The sequence below is a fragment of the Macaca thibetana genome, chromosome 4 (genome assembly GCF_024542745.1).
Source record: "Macaca thibetana thibetana isolate TM-01 chromosome 4, ASM2454274v1, whole genome shotgun sequence".
In the NCBI taxonomy this organism is placed as follows: Eukaryota; Metazoa; Chordata; class Mammalia; order Primates; family Cercopithecidae; genus Macaca; species Macaca thibetana.
This window is the reverse complement of record NC_065581.1, coordinates 56,883,909-56,901,987: the sequence shown is the minus strand read 5'-3', so window position 1 is coordinate 56,901,987 and position 18,079 is coordinate 56,883,909. Positions and strand designations below refer to the sequence as shown.

General features: G+C 36.0%; 1 protein-coding gene across 1 annotated transcript in view; it reads left to right on the top strand.

Moving 5' to 3' along the window:
- Positions 1-18,079, top strand: part of COL21A1 (collagen type XXI alpha 1 chain) — a 197,375-nt gene that overhangs the window by 50,305 nt on the left and 128,991 nt on the right. Inside the window, exon 2 of the mRNA XM_050788784.1 lies at positions 14,672-14,797. Coding sequence (XP_050644741.1) covers positions 14,710-14,797 — 88 coding nt within the window. The 5' untranslated portion in view covers positions 14,672-14,709. The remainder of the gene's footprint in view (positions 1-14,671; positions 14,798-18,079) is intronic.

Here is an 18,079-nt window from a genome sequence, read left to right as displayed (position 1 = left end):
ATTGTTTTAATTACTATAGCTTTATAATATAACTTGAATCAGGAAGTGTGATGCCTCCAGCTTTGTTCTTCTTGTTCAAGATTGCTTTAGATATTTGGTTTTTTTGTGGTTCCATACAAATTTTAGGACTTAATTTTTTGATTTTTGTAAAAAATGCCATTGGGATATTGATAATGATTGAACTAAATCTATGGATCCCTTTGGGTGGTATGGACATTTGAACAATATTAATTCCTCCAATTCATGAATGTGGATATCTTTCCATTTATCAGTGTGAAGAATTGTATTTGTGTCTTCTTCAGTTTCTTTCATCAATGTTTTAGAGTGTTCAATATACAGATATCTCATCTCCTTGGTCGAATATATTCCTGAGTATTTTATTCCTTTTGATGCTATTGTAAATTATATTGCTTTCCTAATTTGTTTTAGGATTGTTCATTATTAAGACATAGAAATGGCAACTGACTTTTATATGTTGATTTTGTATCCCACAAGTTTATTGAATTTATTTGTTTTAATACTTTCTTGGTAGAGTCTTTAAGCTTATAGATAATAAGAGATATTAAGATATTAAATAATAAGATATTAAGATAATAAGATTATGCCACATGCTAATAGAAACAATCTTAGTTCTTCCTTTCCAATTTGGATGCCTTTGTTTCTTTTTCTTGCCTAATTGGTTTGGCTAGGACTTCTGGTACTATGTTGTAGAGAAGTAGTGAGACTGGGCACCCTTGTTTTTTTCCTGATCTTAGAGGAAAAGCTTTCAGCTTTTAACCATTAGTATAATGTTAGCTGTGGATTTGTCATATACGGCCTTTATTATGTTGAAGTTCATTCGTTCCATGCCTAATTTATTGAGTTTTTTAAAATTATAAAATGAAGGTGAATTTTGTCAGATGCTTTTGTTTTGGCGTGTATTTAGATGATCGTATAATTTTATTCTTTGTTTTTAATGTGGTATATTGTGTTTATTGATTTACCTATATTGGACCATCCTTGCATCTCAGGGATAAATCCCACTAGGTCATGCATATGACACTTTGAATGTACTGTTGAATTTAGTTTACTAGTAGGTTATTGAGAAATTTTACATCCATGTTCATCAGGGATATTGGCCTGTGATTTTTTTTTTTTCTTGTAGTGTTCTTGTCTGACTTTGTTATTAGGGTAAAGCCAGCCTCATAAATTGAGTTTGAAGTATTTTCTTTTCTTTAATATTTTGGAAGAGTTTGGGGAGAATTGGCATTAATTCTCCTTTTAAAGTCTAATAGAATTCATCATGAAGCTGTCTGGTTCTGGACCTTTCTTTGTTGGGAAGTTTTGTTTACTGATTTGATCTCTTTACTAGTTATAGTAAAGAGATTATATATATTATATATAGTAAAGAGATTTGTATATATACAAAATCTGTTACGATTTCGTATTTCATCATCATTCAGTTTTAGTAAGTTTTAAGTTTCTAGAAATTTATGTTATGCAGTTTGTTAGCATATAATTATTATAGTAGTCTCATAATATTTTTGTGTCTCTGAAGTATCATTTGTAATGGCTCCTCTTTATAATTTTATTTATTCGAGTTGTCACTCTTTTTTTTTTCTTACTATTCTAAGTGAACTGAAATAGATACTAATATACTCTTGGTTCATGCTACTGGGGTCACAGTTCTGCCCCTCTTTTCCTCCCCCACCACATTTGTTTCAGGAAGACAGACAGACTGGGGTTCAGATTCTTAAAACCAGGGAGATACTATTCCTGATATTTTAGAAATTTCAACACTATTTTTACTTTTGGGAAAAGAACAACAAAAGACAAAAGCCTTTAGCACCAAAATACACAAAGTGTGGTCTATGGTCCAGAAGAATCAGCATCACCTGGCAGCTTGCTAGTTGTTTTAGTACCTTTTCTATTGCTTGTAAGAGAATACTCAAAACTGCATAATTTTAATGAAAAAAAATCATTTCTTATAAAGGCTGAGAAATCCAAGGTCAAGAGGCCACATCTGGTGAGGCCTCCATGCTTGTGGTGACTCTCTGCAGAGTTACAAGGCTGCAGAGGGCATAACATGATGAGGGGACTGAGCATGCTAGCTGAGGTCTCTCTTCCTTTTTTCATAAAGCCACCAGTCCCATTCCTATGCTAGTCCATTAATTTATTCATTTATTAATCCACTAATCTGTGAATGGGTTAATCCATTCGAAAGGGCAGAGCCCTTGACCCAATCATCTTTTAAAAGCCCTGCCTCTCAGTACTGCTGCATTAATGATTAAGTTTTAACATGAAACTTGGAGGGGGCAAACATTCAAACCGCAGCCAAAATGAAGACCCTTCATCTACAAACTAAAGCTGTGTAATCAGTATCTACATTTTAGTAAGATCTCTAAATGATTTTTGTATACCTTAACATTTGAGAAATGGGAATGCTAACGGTCACCTGATTACTCTGAGTATCAAAGCTTTACAATTTTTTGCTTGTAGCAATTCTGAGTTATAGTACCCTATTTAGGGTTGCTAATGTACTTCTCTACCAAGGAAATAGGGACTTTTTTTTCTTATTTATCATTTTGCATTGCCCCCTACTAGAATTTATAAAACTTTGGTGCACGTTAGCATATGAGGAGATTCATTTATTTATTTTTAAAGAGTAGTTGGTCCCTTCCCCTACAGTCTGAAGCTACTGGATTAAGGTTAGGGCATCCATATGTTTAACACACTCCCTATTCAACTAAGTGTTAAAACTTGATAAGCCTAACTTCATTTGAAGAGTACATAAACATGTATAATTAAATATTTATGAACCACACCAGTTTTAATGATTAAATAACATGGCAATAATATGCATTTAGTGTCCTTTTGTATCTTCTACTTTAATGATTGTCAATTTAAATTATAATAACATTAGGGAATTAACTTTACCCAAGAAATCTGAATGAATTACATATACATAGAAATACTGAGATTTTTTGGTAGAGGAACTTAATAATTTTGAGGCTTTTGGGAAGGAAGTTGGTGATAATTTCTTAGGACATGTTGTTACCATAAAACAGCACATCCTGGTGATGACTCATCAAAAATGCCTCTCGGCTGGGCATGGTGGCTCACGCCTATAATCCCAGCACTTTGGGATCATGAGGTCAAGAAATCAAGACCATCCTGGCCAAGATGGTGAAACCCAGTCTCTACTGAAAATACAAAAGTTAGCTGGGCATGGTGTCGTGTGCCTGTAGTCCCAGCTAATCAGGAGGCTGAGGGAGGAGAATCACTTGAGCCTGGGAGGTAGAGGCTGCAGTGAGCTGAGACAGCGCCACTATAGTCCAGCCTGGTGACAGAGTGAGACTCCTTCTCAAAAAAAATTAAAAAGCCTCTTTTTGGTCCTTTATAACTCTTTATGCAGAGGGGCTGGCCTAATTTGGAAATTGATAGTAATGGACTGATTTTTTTCATTTATATATAAAATAAATTATACAGATATAACACATCTGGTTTAATTGCCTTAGATGAGTTCATATATCCGAACACTGACTTTGCAAACATAGCCTGTTTCTGTTACCAGGGAAGTTTACTTGTGCCACTTTCAGGCAAAGGTTTCCTGGTTTCTAACACCATAGATTAGTTTTGCCTGTTTTGGGGCTTCCCACAACTAGAAACATACTGTATGTATTCTTTTGTGTCTGGCTTCTTTTATTAAATATAATGTATTTTAAATTTATTCATGTTGTTTCCTGTAACAGTTCATGGTTTTTTGACTGCTGGTTAGTATTTCTTTTTTTAAATTATTAAATTATTATTTTTTACTATACTTTAAGTTCTGGGATACATCAACAGAATGTACAGTTTTGTTACATAGGTATACACATGCCAGGGTGGTTTGCTGCACTCATCAATCTGTCACCTACATTGGGAATTTCTCCTAATGTTATCCCTAGGCCCCCACCCCCCGACAGGCCCCAGTGTGTGATGTTCCCCTCCCTGTGTCCATGTGTTCTCATTGTTCAACTCCCACTTATGAGTGAGAACATGCGGTGTTTGGTTTTCTGTTCTTGGAATAGTTTGCCGAGAATGATGATTCCCAGCTTTATCCATGTCCCTGCAAAGGACATGAACTCATCCTTTTTTATGACTGCATAGTATTCCATGGTGTATATGTGCCACATTTCCTTAATCCAGTCTATCATTGATGGACATTTGGGTTGGTTCCAAGTCTTTGCTATTGTGAATAGTGCCACAATAAACATACCTGTGCATATATCCCTATATTAGAATGATTTATAATCCTTTGGGTATATACCCAGTAATGGGATTGCTGGGTCAAATGATATTTCTAGTTCTAGATCCTTGAGGAATCACCACACTGTCTTCCCCAGTGGTTGAACTAATTTACACTCCCACCAACAGTGTAAAAGCATTCCTATTTCTCCTAATCCTCTCCAGCATCTGTTGTTTCCTGACTTTTTAATGATCATCATTCTAACTGGCATGAGATGGTATCTCATTGTGGTTTTGGTTTGCATTTCTCTAACGATCAGTGATGATGAGCTTTTTTCATATGCTTGTTGGCTGCATAAATGTCTTCTTTTGAGAAATGTCTGTTCTAATCCTTTGCCCACTTTTTGATGGGGTTGTTTTTTCTTGTAAATTTGTTTAAGTTCTTTGTGGATTCTGGATATTAGCTCTTTGTCAGTTGCATAGATAGATTGCAACATTTTTCTCCCATTCTCATGGTAGTTTATTTTGCTATGCAGAAGCTCTTTAGTTTAATTCGATCCCATTTGTCAATTTTAGCGTTTGTTGTCATTGCTTTTGGTATTTTAGACATGAAGTCTTTGCCCATGCCTATGTCCTGAATGGTATTGCCTAGGTTTTCTTCTAGGATTTTTATGGTTTAAGGTCTTTTGTTTAAGTCTTTAATCTATCTTGAGTTGATTTTTGTATAAGGTGTAAGGAAGGGGTCCAGTTTCACTTTTCTGCTTATGGCTAGCTAGTTTTCCCAACACCATTTATTAAATAGGGAATCTTTTCCCCATTGCTTGTTTGTGTCAGGTTTGTCAAAGATAAGATGTTTGTAGATGTGTGGTTTTATTTCCAAGGCCTCCATTGGTCTATATATCTGTTTTGGTACCAGTACCATGCTGGTTCGGTTACTGTAGCCTTGTAGTATAGTTTGAAGTCAGGTAGCATGATGCCTCCAGCTTTGTTCTTTTTGCTTAGGATTGTCTTGGTTATGCGGGCTCTTTTTTGGTTCTATATGAATTTTAAAGTAGTTTTTTCCAATTCTGTGAAGAAAAGCAATGGGCAGTATGGCCATTTTCACGATATTGATTCTTCCTTTCCATAAGCATGGACTGTTTTTCCACTTGTTTGTGTCCTCTCTTACTTCCTTGAGCAGTGGTTTGTAGTACTTCTTAAAGAGGTCCTTCCCTTGTAAGTTGTATTCCTAAGTATTTTATTCTCTTTGTAGCAATAGTAAATGGGAGTTCACTCTTGATTTGGCTCTCTGGTAGTTTTTTTTTTTTTTTTGAGATGGAGTCTTGCCCTGTTGTCCAATCTGGAGTGCAGTGGTGTGATCTCAGCTCACTGCAACCTCTGCTTCCCTGGTTCAGGCATCTCTCCTGCCTTAGCCTCCTCAGTAGCTGAGACTACAGGCATCTGCCACCACAACCAACTATTTGTTGGTTTTTTTTGGTATTTTTATTAGAGAGAGGTTTCACCATGTTGTTCAGGCTGGTCTAGAGCTCCTGACCTTGTGATCTGCCCACCTCCACCTCCCAGAGTGCTAGGATTATTGACTGTCTGTTTGTCTGTTATTGATGTATAGGAATGCTTGTGCTTTTTGCATATTGATTTTGTATCCTGAGAGTTTGGTGAAGTGCTTACCGGCTTAAGAAGATTTTGAGCTGAGATGATGGGGTTTTCTAAATATACAGTCTTATCATCTGCAAACTGAGACAATTTGACTTCCTCTCTTCCTATTTGAATACCCATTATTTCTTTCTCTTGCCTGACTGCCATGGCCAGAACTTACAATACTATGTTGAATAGGAATGGTGAGAGAGGACATCCTTGTCTCGTGCTGGTTTTCAAAGGGAATGCTTCCAGTTTTTGCCCATTCAGTATGATATTGGCTGTCTGTGGGTTTGTCATAAATAGCTCTTATTATTTTGAGATATGTTCCATCGATACCTAGCTTATGGAGAGTTTTTAGCATGAAGGGGTGTTGAATTTTGTCGAAGGCCGTTTCTGCATCTATTGAGATAATCATGTGGTTTTTGACATTGGTGCTGTTTATGTGATGAATTACATTTATTGATTTGCATATGTTGAACCAGCCTTGCATCCCAGGGATGTACCTGACTTGATTGTGGTAGATAAAGTTTTTGATGTGCTACCAGATTCGATTTGCCAGTATTTTATTGAGGATTTTTGCATTGATGCTCATCAGGGATATTTGCCTGCAGTTTTCTTTTTTTGTTGTGTCTCTGCCAGGTTTTGATATCAGGATGATGCTGGCCTCATAAAATGAGCTAGGGAGGATTCCCTCTTTTTCTATTGATTGGAATAGTTTCAGAAGGAATGGTACCAGCTCCTCTTTGTACCTCTGGTAGAATTCGGCTGTGAATCCGTCTGGTCCTGGACTTTTTTTGTTGGTAGGCTATTAATTACTGCCTCAATTTCAGAACTTGTTATTGGTCTATTCAGGGATTTGACTTTTTCCTGATTTAGATGTGGGAGGGTGTATGTGTCCAGGAATTTATCCATTTATTCTAGTTTTCTAGTTTATTTGCATAGACATGTTTATAGTATTATTTGATGGTAGTTTGTATTTCTGTGGGATCCCCTATATCATTTTTTATTGTGTCTATTTGATTCTTCTCTCTTTTCTTCTTTATTAGTCTTCATAGCAGTCTATCTATTTTGTTGATCTTTTCAGAAAACCAACTCCTGGATTTGATGATTTTTTTTGAAGGGTTTTCGTGTTTCTATCTCTTTCACTTCTGCTCTGATCTTAGTTATTTCTTGTCTTCTGCTAGCTTTTGAATTTGTTTCTTTGTAGTGTCGATTGTCTTTACAATTTGGTATGTTTTTGCAGTGGCTGCTACTAGTTTTTCCTGGCCATGTTTAGCGCTTCCTTCGGGAGCTCTTGTAAGGCAGGCCTGGTGGTGAGATAAAATTTCTCAACATTTGCTTGTCTCTAGAGGATTTTATTTCTTCTTAGCTTATGAAGCTTAGGTTAACTGGATATGAAATTCTGGGTTGAAAATTCTTTTCTTTAAGAATGTAGAATATTGGCCCCCACTCTCTTCTGGCTTGTAGGGTTTCTGCTGAGAGATCTGCTATTAGTCTGATGGGCTTCCATTTATGGGTAACCCAACTTTTCTTTCTGGTGCCCTTAATGTTTTTTCCTTCCTTTCAACCTTGGTGAATCTGACAATTATGTGTCTTGGGGTTGCTCTTCTCGAGGAGTATCTTTGTGGTGTTCTCTGTATTTCCTGAATTTGAATGTTGGCCTGTCTTTCCAGGTTGGAGAAGTTCTCCTGGAAAATATCCCGAAGAGTGTTTTCCAATTTGGTTCCATTCTCCCCGTCACTTTCAGGTACACCAGTCAAATATAGATTTGATCTTTTCACATAGTCCCATATTTCTTGGAGGCTTTGTTCATTCCTTTTTATTCTTTTTTCTCTAATCTTGTCTTCTCACTTTATTTCATTAAGTTGATCTTCAATCTCTGATATCCTTTCTTCTGCTTCATTGATTCAGCTATTGATACTTGTGTATGCTTCACGAAGTTCTCTTGTTGTGTTTTTCAGCTCCATCAGGTCATTTGTGTTCTTCTCTAAACTGGTTATTCTAGTTATCAATTCATCTAATCTTTTTTCAAGGTTCTTATCTTCCTTACATCAGGTTAGAACATGGTCCTTTAGCTTGGAGGAGTTTGTTATTACCCACCTTCTGAAGCCTACTTCTGTCAATTCGTCAAACTCATTCTCTGTCCAGTTTTGTTCCCTTGCTGGTGAGGAGTTGTGATCCCTTGGAGGACAAGAGGTGTTCTGGTTTTTGGAATTTTCAACATTTTTGCACTGGTTTCTCCCCATCTCTGTGAATTTATCTACCAACATGGTCTTTGATGTTGGTGACCTTCAGATGGGGTCCTTGAGTGGACGTGCTATTCCTTTTTGTTTGTTTGTTTTCATTCTAACAGTCAGGCCTGTCTGCTGCAGGTCTGCTGGAGTTTGCTGGAGGTCCATTCCACATCCTGTTTGCCTGGGTATCACCAGTGGAGACTGCAGAACAGCAAAGATTGCTGCCTGTTCTTTCCCCTTTCCAGGGAAGCTTTGTCCCAGAGGGACACCTGCCAGATGCCAGCCAGAGTTCTCCTGTACGAGATGTCTGTTGGTCCCTACTGGTAGGTATCTCCCAGTCAGGATACAGGGACCCACTTGAGGAGGCAGTCCGACCCTTAGCAGAGCTCGAACGCTGTGCTGGGAGGTCCACTGGTCTCTTCAGAGCCATCAGGCAGGGATGTTTAAGTCTGCTGAAGCTATACCCACAGCCGCCCTTCCCCCAGGTGCTCTGTCCAGGGAGATGGGAGTTTTATCTATAAGTTCCTGACTCGGGCTGCTTCCTTATTTTCAGAGATTCCCTGCCCAGAGCTGCTGAGTAGTATTTCATTGTTTGAATTATATCACACGACTTGTATATTTATTGTCCTGTTGATAGCACTTGGGTTATTTTTAGTTTGGAATTATTATGAATAAAACTACTGTAAACATTGCTAAAGTCTTTTGCTATGGACACACAATTTCATTTCTCTAGGCTACATACCTAGCAGAAAAATCACTGGCCATAGTTTATAAGAAACTTTACCTAACAGTTCTCAAAAGTGATTACATCCATTTTCAATCTCGCCAACAATGTATGAATTCCAGTTTCTTCACATATACTTGTAAACATTTGATATTATCAGTCTTTTAATTTTAGCTATTTTTGTAGGTGTGAAATCATATTGGCCAGGCATGGTGGCTCACGCCTGTAATCTCAGCACTTTGAGAGGCCAAGGCGGGTGGATCATGAGGTCAGGAGATCAAGACCATCCTGGACAACATGGGGAAACCCCGTCTCTACTAAAAATACAAAAAATTAGCCGGGCGTGGTGGCGGACGCCCGAAGTCCCAGCTACTCGGGAGGCTGAGGCAGGAGAATAGCATGAATCCGGGAGGTGGAGCTTGCAATGAGCTGAGATCGCACCACTGCACTAGCCTGGGTGATAGAGTAAGACTCCGTCTCAGAAAAAAAAAAAAAAAGAAACCATATCATATCTTACTGTTGTTTTACTGTGCATTTCCCTGATGACTAGTGATGATGAGTACTATTTCACGTGCTTATTGGCCATTTCTGTATCTTCTTTTGTAATGTGTCTGTTCAAGACCTTTTACTCATTTAAAAAATTGTGTTGTTTTTCTTTTTATTATGTATGTTTTCTGATATGAGTCATTTGTCAGAAATATTTTAATGCGAACATTGGCTTGCATTCTTAAATGGTGTCTTTTAAGGAATGGAAATGTTTAATTTTGATTAAATCTGATGTACTTATTTTAAAACTGCTAGTGGTTTTTGTGTCCTAAGAAATATTCACCTTAATCCTAAAGTGGTGAAGATATTCTCTTATGTTTTTTCTTTGAAGACTTATAGTTTTAGCTTTTACATTTAGATCTATGTTCCATTTAATTTTCTTATGTGAAATGAGGTAGGAGTCCAGGTTCATTTTTTTCCATGTGTTTTTTCAGTTGATTCAGCAATGTTTGTTGAAAAGACTTTCCTTTCCTATCCAACTACTTTGACATTTTTGTTGACAATCAATCAGTTGACCATGTAAGTGTGGGTCTGTTACCAAAACTCTTTTGTGTTCTGTTCTATGCCTATCTTTATGTCAATATAGTACCATACTTTCTTGATTTCTGTAGCAAGCTGCTATGGTTTGAATGTTTGCCGCCTCTGAAACTCATGTTGAAACTTAATCTCCAGTGCAAAGGTACTAGGAGGTGTGTCCTTTAAGAGGTGATTGGGTCATGAGGGTTCTGTTGTCATGGATAGATACATCCTTTCCACGGGTTAGTTGATTAATGGGTTACCATGGGAGTGGGTTAGTTATCAGGAAAGTAGTTCTGTTATAAAAAGCCAGGTAGGTTCTCTCTCCTGAGGCCCCTCACCATGTGGTACCCTGTACCACACAGAGACTCTGCAGAAAACCCCCACCAGCTGTAAGGCCCTCACCAGATTTCACCCTTAGACCTTGGGCTTTCCAGCCTTCAGAACTATAAGAAATAAATGTATTTTCTTTATAAATCACTGCATCTTGGGTATTCAGTTATAATAACAGAAAGCAGACTGACATAAGTCAGTATCAAATAATATCAGTTCTCCAACTTTGTTATTAAGAGAGTTCTTTTTCAAGATTGTTCCAATTCAAAATCATTTGCATTTTATTCATGCTTTAGAATATTTGTTAATTTTAAAAATTGGGATTTTGTCGAATCTATAGACCATTTGGGAAGGGTGGAGATGTTAATAAGATTGAGTCTTTTAATTCTGAATATGGATCTCTCCATTTATTTGGTTTCTTTAATTTTGCAATGTTTCAGTACAGAGGTCTTTCCGTATTTCATTAGCTTTATTTCCACATTTATAATACTTTTGATACTATTGAAAATGGTATTTTTTTCCCAATAAAGAAACCATTAATCTTGTGTCTTGTGACCTTGCTAAATTCACTTTGTTCCACTATTGTTTTTGTAGATTCCACTTTCTATGTAGATTATTATGTTTTCCATAAATAATGACAGTTTTTTTTTTTCCTTTATAATCTTTTCATGTTTTATTTCTCATTTGTGCACATGGCGGTCGCTAGAACTCCTTGTACATTTTTGAATAGAAGTGGTATGAGAATGTATCCTTCGCTACTTACTGATTTGAGAAGGAAAGAATTTAGTATTTTACAACTCAGTGTGATGTTATATGTACATTTTTTTATAGACAGCATTCACATTCATGGGTTAAGTCCTACTCTTAGTTTGCTGAAAGTTTTATCATAAATGAGTGTTAAATTTTGTTAAGAACTTTTGATGCATAAATTGAGATGTTCATGTGATTTTTTTTTTCTAGTCTCTTACTTTATATAAGTTGAATTTTGAGTGTTAAACCCATCTTGCATCTCTCTAATAAATCCCACATGGTCATGATATTTTAAAATATATTGTTATATTTAATTAGCTAATATTTTGTCATAGATTTTTATATCCTTGTTCATAAAGAATAATGGAAAATTTACTTATATGCTAAATCAATGGACTATAATTTTTTGTAATATCTTTGTCTAGGTTTTTTTTTTTTTTTTTTAACTAGGGTTGTGTTGGCCTCATAATAAAAATTGGGGGGAGTTCACTTCTTCTTTATTTTCATTTAATTCCACTGAAACAAATAGTTTTATTTTTTTTTTTCCCTTGACTGTTTTGTAGAAATTGTTGGAAGAAATTACTGTTGAAGCTATCTGGACCAGGAGTTTTCTTTGTGGGAATGTTTTTGATTAATAATTTAACTTCTTTATTAAATAATTGGACCAATTTCAATAAATAGTGTTTTTCAAAGACTTTGTTCATTTCGCCTGTCCAGTTACCCTTTTAATGTTTGTAGGATCTAAAGTGGTGCTTTCTATTTGAATACTGACTCAGGCAATTATTTATGTTTTCTCTGTTTTTTCTTGGTTATAATTACTAAGGCATAGCAGTATATTTATTTGTCCAAATAATTAACTTTTTAATTATTTATTTTTTAAATTGTCTTTCAAATTTATATTTCATAGTTTTTTTACTTTTTGGGTTTAATTTATTGTACTATTTCTAGCTTCTTAAGGTGGAAGCTTAGATATTGGTTTCATTTTTGTTTAATATATGCTTTTAAAGCTAAAATTTCTCTCTAAGTGCTGCTTTAGCTGTATCAAAAAATATTTGATTTAAAAAATTATTGAGTTTGAAATATTTAAAAACTTCTTTGGCTTTTAAAAACTCATGGATTATTTAGAAGTATGTTGCTTAATTTCAAAGTATTTTAGGACTTTCACTTCTGAAAGTCTGTAGGACAACTACAGATCCTATAGATAACAGAAAGATGATGAGCGGAGAGGTGAAATAGCCAAAGTCCTAGAAAAATACTATTTATTGAAACTCGTCCAATTATCTACTAATAAGTTACATTTTTAATAAAACGCTTTTCAACAAAGAAAACTTCATATCCAGATGCCCTTTGGTCAAGGAACACAATCAGTATGGTTTCAATTTTTTGAAATCTGAGACTTGTTTTCTCTCCAGCATATTGTCTTTTTGGTGACTGTTTCATATGCATTACAAAATGATATGTTTTCTTCTGTTGTTAGTTGGAGTGTTTTGTAAATATTAACTAGGTGAAGTTGGTTAATAATAGTGTTGTCCAAACCTTCTGTTCCACTAATTTTTTCTGGTCTAATTAAATAATACTGAGTGCTAGATATTAAAACCTCATTATTTTTAATGTGTCTCTGCTTATTTTTTTTTCATTTTTTTGTTTCATATATTTAGAAGCTTTAATATTAGATGTCCACACATTTAGGATTTTTATCTCTTTCTGATTCAGTGCTCAGTTTATTACTAGAAAATTTCTGTCTAAAATTCTTACTGCTGTCCCTCTGTAGGTAATGTATCATTTTTCCTCTGGCCAGTTTTAGGAATTTTTTTTTTTTGAGATGGAGTCTTGCCCAGTCGCCTAGGCTGGAGTGCAGTGGCCCGATCTCGGCTCACTGCAAGCTCCGCCTCCCGGGTTCACGCCATTCTCCTGCCTCAGCCTCCCGAGTAGCTGGGACTACAGGCGCCCGCCACCACGCCGGGCTCATTTGTTTTGTAATTTTAGTAGAGACGGGGTTTCACCTTGTTAGCCAGAATGGTCTTGATATCCTGACCTCGTGATCCACCCGCCTCAGCCTCCCAAAGTGCTGGTATTACAGGCGTGAGCCACCGCGCCCAGCCCAGTTTTAGGAATTTTATATTTTATTTTGATTTCAGTTGATTGTACATGATGTATGCAGGTATGATTAACTTTGTGTCTCACTTGGGGTTTGCTGAAGTTCTTTGATCTGAGAATTGGCGGCTTTCATTAATTTGGAAATTTTTTGGCATGTCTTTTCAAATATTTCTTCATTCTCTCCTTTTTCATGAGAAAAATTTACTTATATGCTAAATCAAGATCACTTGATATTGTTCCATAAATTCTAGATGCTCTATTCCTTTTATCATGTTTTTATGCCTTGGGGTTTCATTTTTTGATAATTTCTATTCACTTATCTTCAAGTTTACTTATCTTTTCCTCTAATGGATGCAGGTAAACCCATTGTATAAACCATTTTCTGATGTATATTTAATTTCTAGAATTTTTCTTTGTATCTTTATGTATAGTTTTCATCTTCCTTCTGAAATTTTCCACATCTTTGTACATGTTTTCCATCTTATTTACTAGATTCTTTAACGTACTTATCATTGCCATTTTACAAACACTTTTTGCTACTTCTGATATTTAGGATTTAGGTAATCTTTGAATCTGCTTATGCTGTTTTTCTCCTGATCAGGTATAAAAATTTCTTGCTTCTTTTCAAGTCATGGCCTCCGTTTTATATTTGAGAAAGTCTCTGGCTACCTGGATAGGAAGAGGGGCAGACTCTCTCTAGGCTGTTCTATACTGTTTCCAACTTTCTATGTACTACTTATCTACTCTGTGTATTTAGTTAAGGCTCACCAGAAGAAACTGCTGAATGAAGGAATGCTTGTTTTGTGGCAGAAACTCCTCAGATTTCCAATCTGTTACACCAGCTTTGAGTGATTTTTTACATGCTATGGCAAATTCCTTCTCATCAGTATTCCCTTTCTGCCAGAGATTAAAGCAGTTGTGAATCACTTCTATATGATGAAAGGTTAATAACTTCTGGAATTTAGTTCTTTTGGGTCTCTTTAAATTATTTCATTTCTGCTGAGCTTAAAAAGCATATGAATTTGTACTTTATCTGGTATGTCCTCGCTGTGAATGACAGTCTCTTGCAACTTTCTGCATTCTAACCAGAAATGAAGTTCTAGGACTTATTTTAGATGGTGTATGAAAACTATGAAACTGAGTGTTTATGAATTAAATAAGAGAGGTCTTAATGTTTACAATTTTATCTTATTTTAAAAATTAAATTCTATCAGCTGTATCTTAGAAATATTTTCACTAAATACTCTTTGAGTGTCCCTTAAATGCAAGCCCATATTTAAAAGAAAAATGTTTGCTAATATTCAGATAGTGAAAAGAATGAGATAAGGTTCTACAGGCTATGCCCAAAGGATAAATTCTAGTAAATATTTTGCAAAAAGCTCAAATTTTAGAAAATGTGTATAAGACAATTATGAATTAAGATTTATCATGCTCTTCAGCCGCTATTCATTGTCCTCCTGCAATAATATATTTAAAATTTGGCTATTTTAAACAGATTTAAGTTAATTCTAATAGTCACAAAATTAACTGTATTTCAACTGGGTCTTGTAATTTCAAAATGTAAATGTATAATGGCCAGATGTTGACTTTAATTAATATATTTAACTTGCCTTTTTTTTCTCCCTAGGAATCCTAAAACCAAAATTTTAGAACGAAAACAGAAACATGGCTCACTATATTGCATTTCTCTGCACGGTTTTGGTGCTGCTTCTTCAGAATTCTGTGTTAGCTGAAGATGGGGAAGTAAGATCAAGTAAGAACTATCAGCATTGTCCTTTTTTGTTATCAACAAATTAATCTGGAAATTAAACTAGGGGAGTTCAAGTAATGGTTTTAAGGGTCTCATTCTTACTGTTTTTGATTCTGTAACTCCCTAAAATAAATGAATTGCTATGTTACTCATTAACTGAGAAGAAAAGCTTCCCTCAGAGATAATTTTGAGAGGGCTCTATGGCAATAGTTTATTCAACTAACACATCAAGCTTTGGAACAAACAGTCTGGTATTGAGTCCATGTTCAGCCACTTTTGAGCTGCTTAATAGGAAGATAAAGAAAGCCTTGTAGATTGGTTATCAGGACTGAATGAGATAATGCATGTTAATGGTTTAGCACAGTACATCTCAATGAATGTTGTTATTGCTTGTAAGAAAGCTTGCATATAGAGATAAAGAGCTATAGTAATTATAGTTCTCTTACCCAGACTATCGTTTAGAGATAGCATACTTTTTTAAAAAAAAGTTTGCTTATATTCACATTTTAAAACTCATAAACATTCTACTTTAAATTAACTATGGTCTCTATAAAAGTTAAATGAGATGGTTTGATAATTTGATTCAACTTGGCTTAAAATTTATTAATACAATGATATTTAAAGCTTGCTTAACACTTTTATAGTTTAATTCATGCAATCACTCTATAATGTGTATACCCTTTCCTTTGTTTTTTTTTTTCTTGGGTGGGAAAAGGGATTTTAAAAAGTTAAGGGGCTTACCTAGTAAAATACAGCTTGTGAGGGCAGTAAGTAGTATTCGAACCATGTTTTCGCTCTTCAATCACCTTCCTTTTCTATAATGTCATTCATCTCTCTAAGGAAGAGGTTCTCAGGACGGATATTATGTCTAGGGCTTATTAATGGCATTATTTGCTTGTGTGCCCATGCTCTTGACTAACTTTGCAGTTATGAAATACATGTTCTGTGGCTCTGTGACAGGGAGAAGGGTAGGAAGGGCCAAGAATAACCCTCTAAGAGTGAATCAGGTGGCACACAGACACTAGCAGCTTCAGACAACAATGAGTCTCAGTATTTAGGAAGGGCCAACATTGAAAAGCTCTGCCAACAGACTCTTCTATCCTTTCGTCTCCCCACACAAAAAACAAAAAAACAAACAAAAAAAACAATAAAAGCATAAACCTTTAATCCCAGTCCATCCAGCTTCCGAGCTTCCAAAAATAACAGAAAAATTGCATTCCCTTGGGTTAGCAAGTTTGCCTCTGGGCAGAACTCCATTTCTGCTGTCCCTTCCTTGACCTCTGGCAGTGGCCACCATGGCAGAGCTTGTTGGAATTGTGTCCCTTACACCTTCTGAGGATACTACCACCTGTAGTAGAGCACTTTAGGAATAATGTCATAATCACAGATACATTTTTGAGACAAATCCCTATTTTGGCAATTCTTTTTATTTTTTGAACTTCTTGACTGTTATAAATTTAGGAGGGGGTGGCAACCTAACTGTGGAAGGTCAGAAAAGGTTTTATGGTAAAGCTGACAGGCAATCAGGGATCTGAAACAAGAGTATTAGTCAGGTAAAGAGAAAGACATTCTAATAAAAGGGAAGAGCAACTGCAAAGGCCCAGAGTTGGGAGACTAACACAGACTAAAAGATAAACTGGTTTGTTGGGGCAATTCCGATAGTTTGGAATGGCTAACAAAATGCACAGAAAAGAACAGCTATATTTGTCTTCTTCTGTAACTTCTGTACTCAAATCAGCAATAATAGCTATTATTTATAGCCCATATGATAATGAGATAATTTTATATTCATGCTTCGTTTTACATTTAGCATGCTAGCATTTATCACAGGGAAAGTCTTTTTCTTTTTTTTTTTTTTTGACAATTTTAAAAATTATACTTTAAGTTCTAGGGTACATGTGCACAACGTGCATGTTTGTTACATATGTATACTTGTGCCATGTTGGTGTGCTGCACCCATCAACTCGTCATTTGCATCAGGTATATCTCCCAATGCCATCCCTCCCCCCCGCCCCCAAAATAGGCCCTAGCGTGTGATGTTCACCTTCCAGAGTCCAAGTGATCTCATTGTTCAGTTCCCACCTACAATTGAGAACATGCGGTGTTTGGTTTTCTGTTCTTGTGATAGTTTGCTGAGAATGATGGTTTCCAGCTGCATCCATGTCCCTACAAAGGACACGAACTCATCTTTTTTTATGACTGCATAGTATTCTATGGTGTATATGTGCCCCATTTTCTTAATCCAGTCTGTCACTGATGGACATTTGGGTTGATTCCAAGTCTTTGCTATTGTGAATAGTGCCGCAATAAATATACATGTGCATGTGTCTTTATAGCACCATGATTTATAATCCTTTGGGTATATACCCAGTAATGGGATGGCTGGGTCGTATGGTATTTCTAGTTCTAGATCCTTGAGGAATCGCCATACTGTTTTCCACAATGGTTGAACTAGTTTACAATCCCACCAACAGTGTAAAAGTGTTCCTATTTCTCCTCATCCTCTCCAGTACCTGTTGTTTCCTGACTTTTTAATGATTGCCATTCTAACTGGTGTGAGATGGTATCTCATTGTGGTTTTGATTTGCATTTCTCTGATGGCCAGTGATGACGAGCATTTTTTCATGTGTCTGTTGGCTGTATGCATGTCTTCTTTTGAGAAGTGTCTATTCATATGCTTTGCCCACTTTATGATGGGGTTGTTTGTTTTTTTCTCATAAATTTGTTTGAGTTCTTCGTAGGTTGTGGATATTAGCCCTTTGTCAGATGAGTAGATTGCAAAAATTGTCTCCCATTCTGGAGGTTGCCTGTTCACTCTGATGGTAGTTTCTTTTGCTGTGCAGCAGCTCTTTAGTTTAATTAGATCCCATTTGTCAATTTTGGCTTTTGTTGCCATTGCTTTTGGTATTTTAGACATGAAGTCCTTGCCCATGTGTATGTCCTGCATGGTATTACCTAGGTTTTCTTCTAGGGTTTTGATGGTTTTAGGTCTAACATTTAAGTCTCCAATCCATCTTGAATTAATTTTCGTATAAGGAGTAAGGAAAGGATCCAGTTTCAGCTTTCTACTTATGGCTAGCCAATTTTCCCAGCACCATTTATTAAATAGGGAATCCTTTCCCCATTTCTTGTTTTTCTCAGGTTTGTCAAAGATCAGATGGCTGTAGAGGTATGGTATTATTTCTGAGGGCTCTGTTCTGTTCCATTGGTCTATATCTCTGTTTTGGTACCAGTACCATGCTGTTTTGGTTACTGTAGCCTTGTGGTACAGTTTGAAGTCAGGTA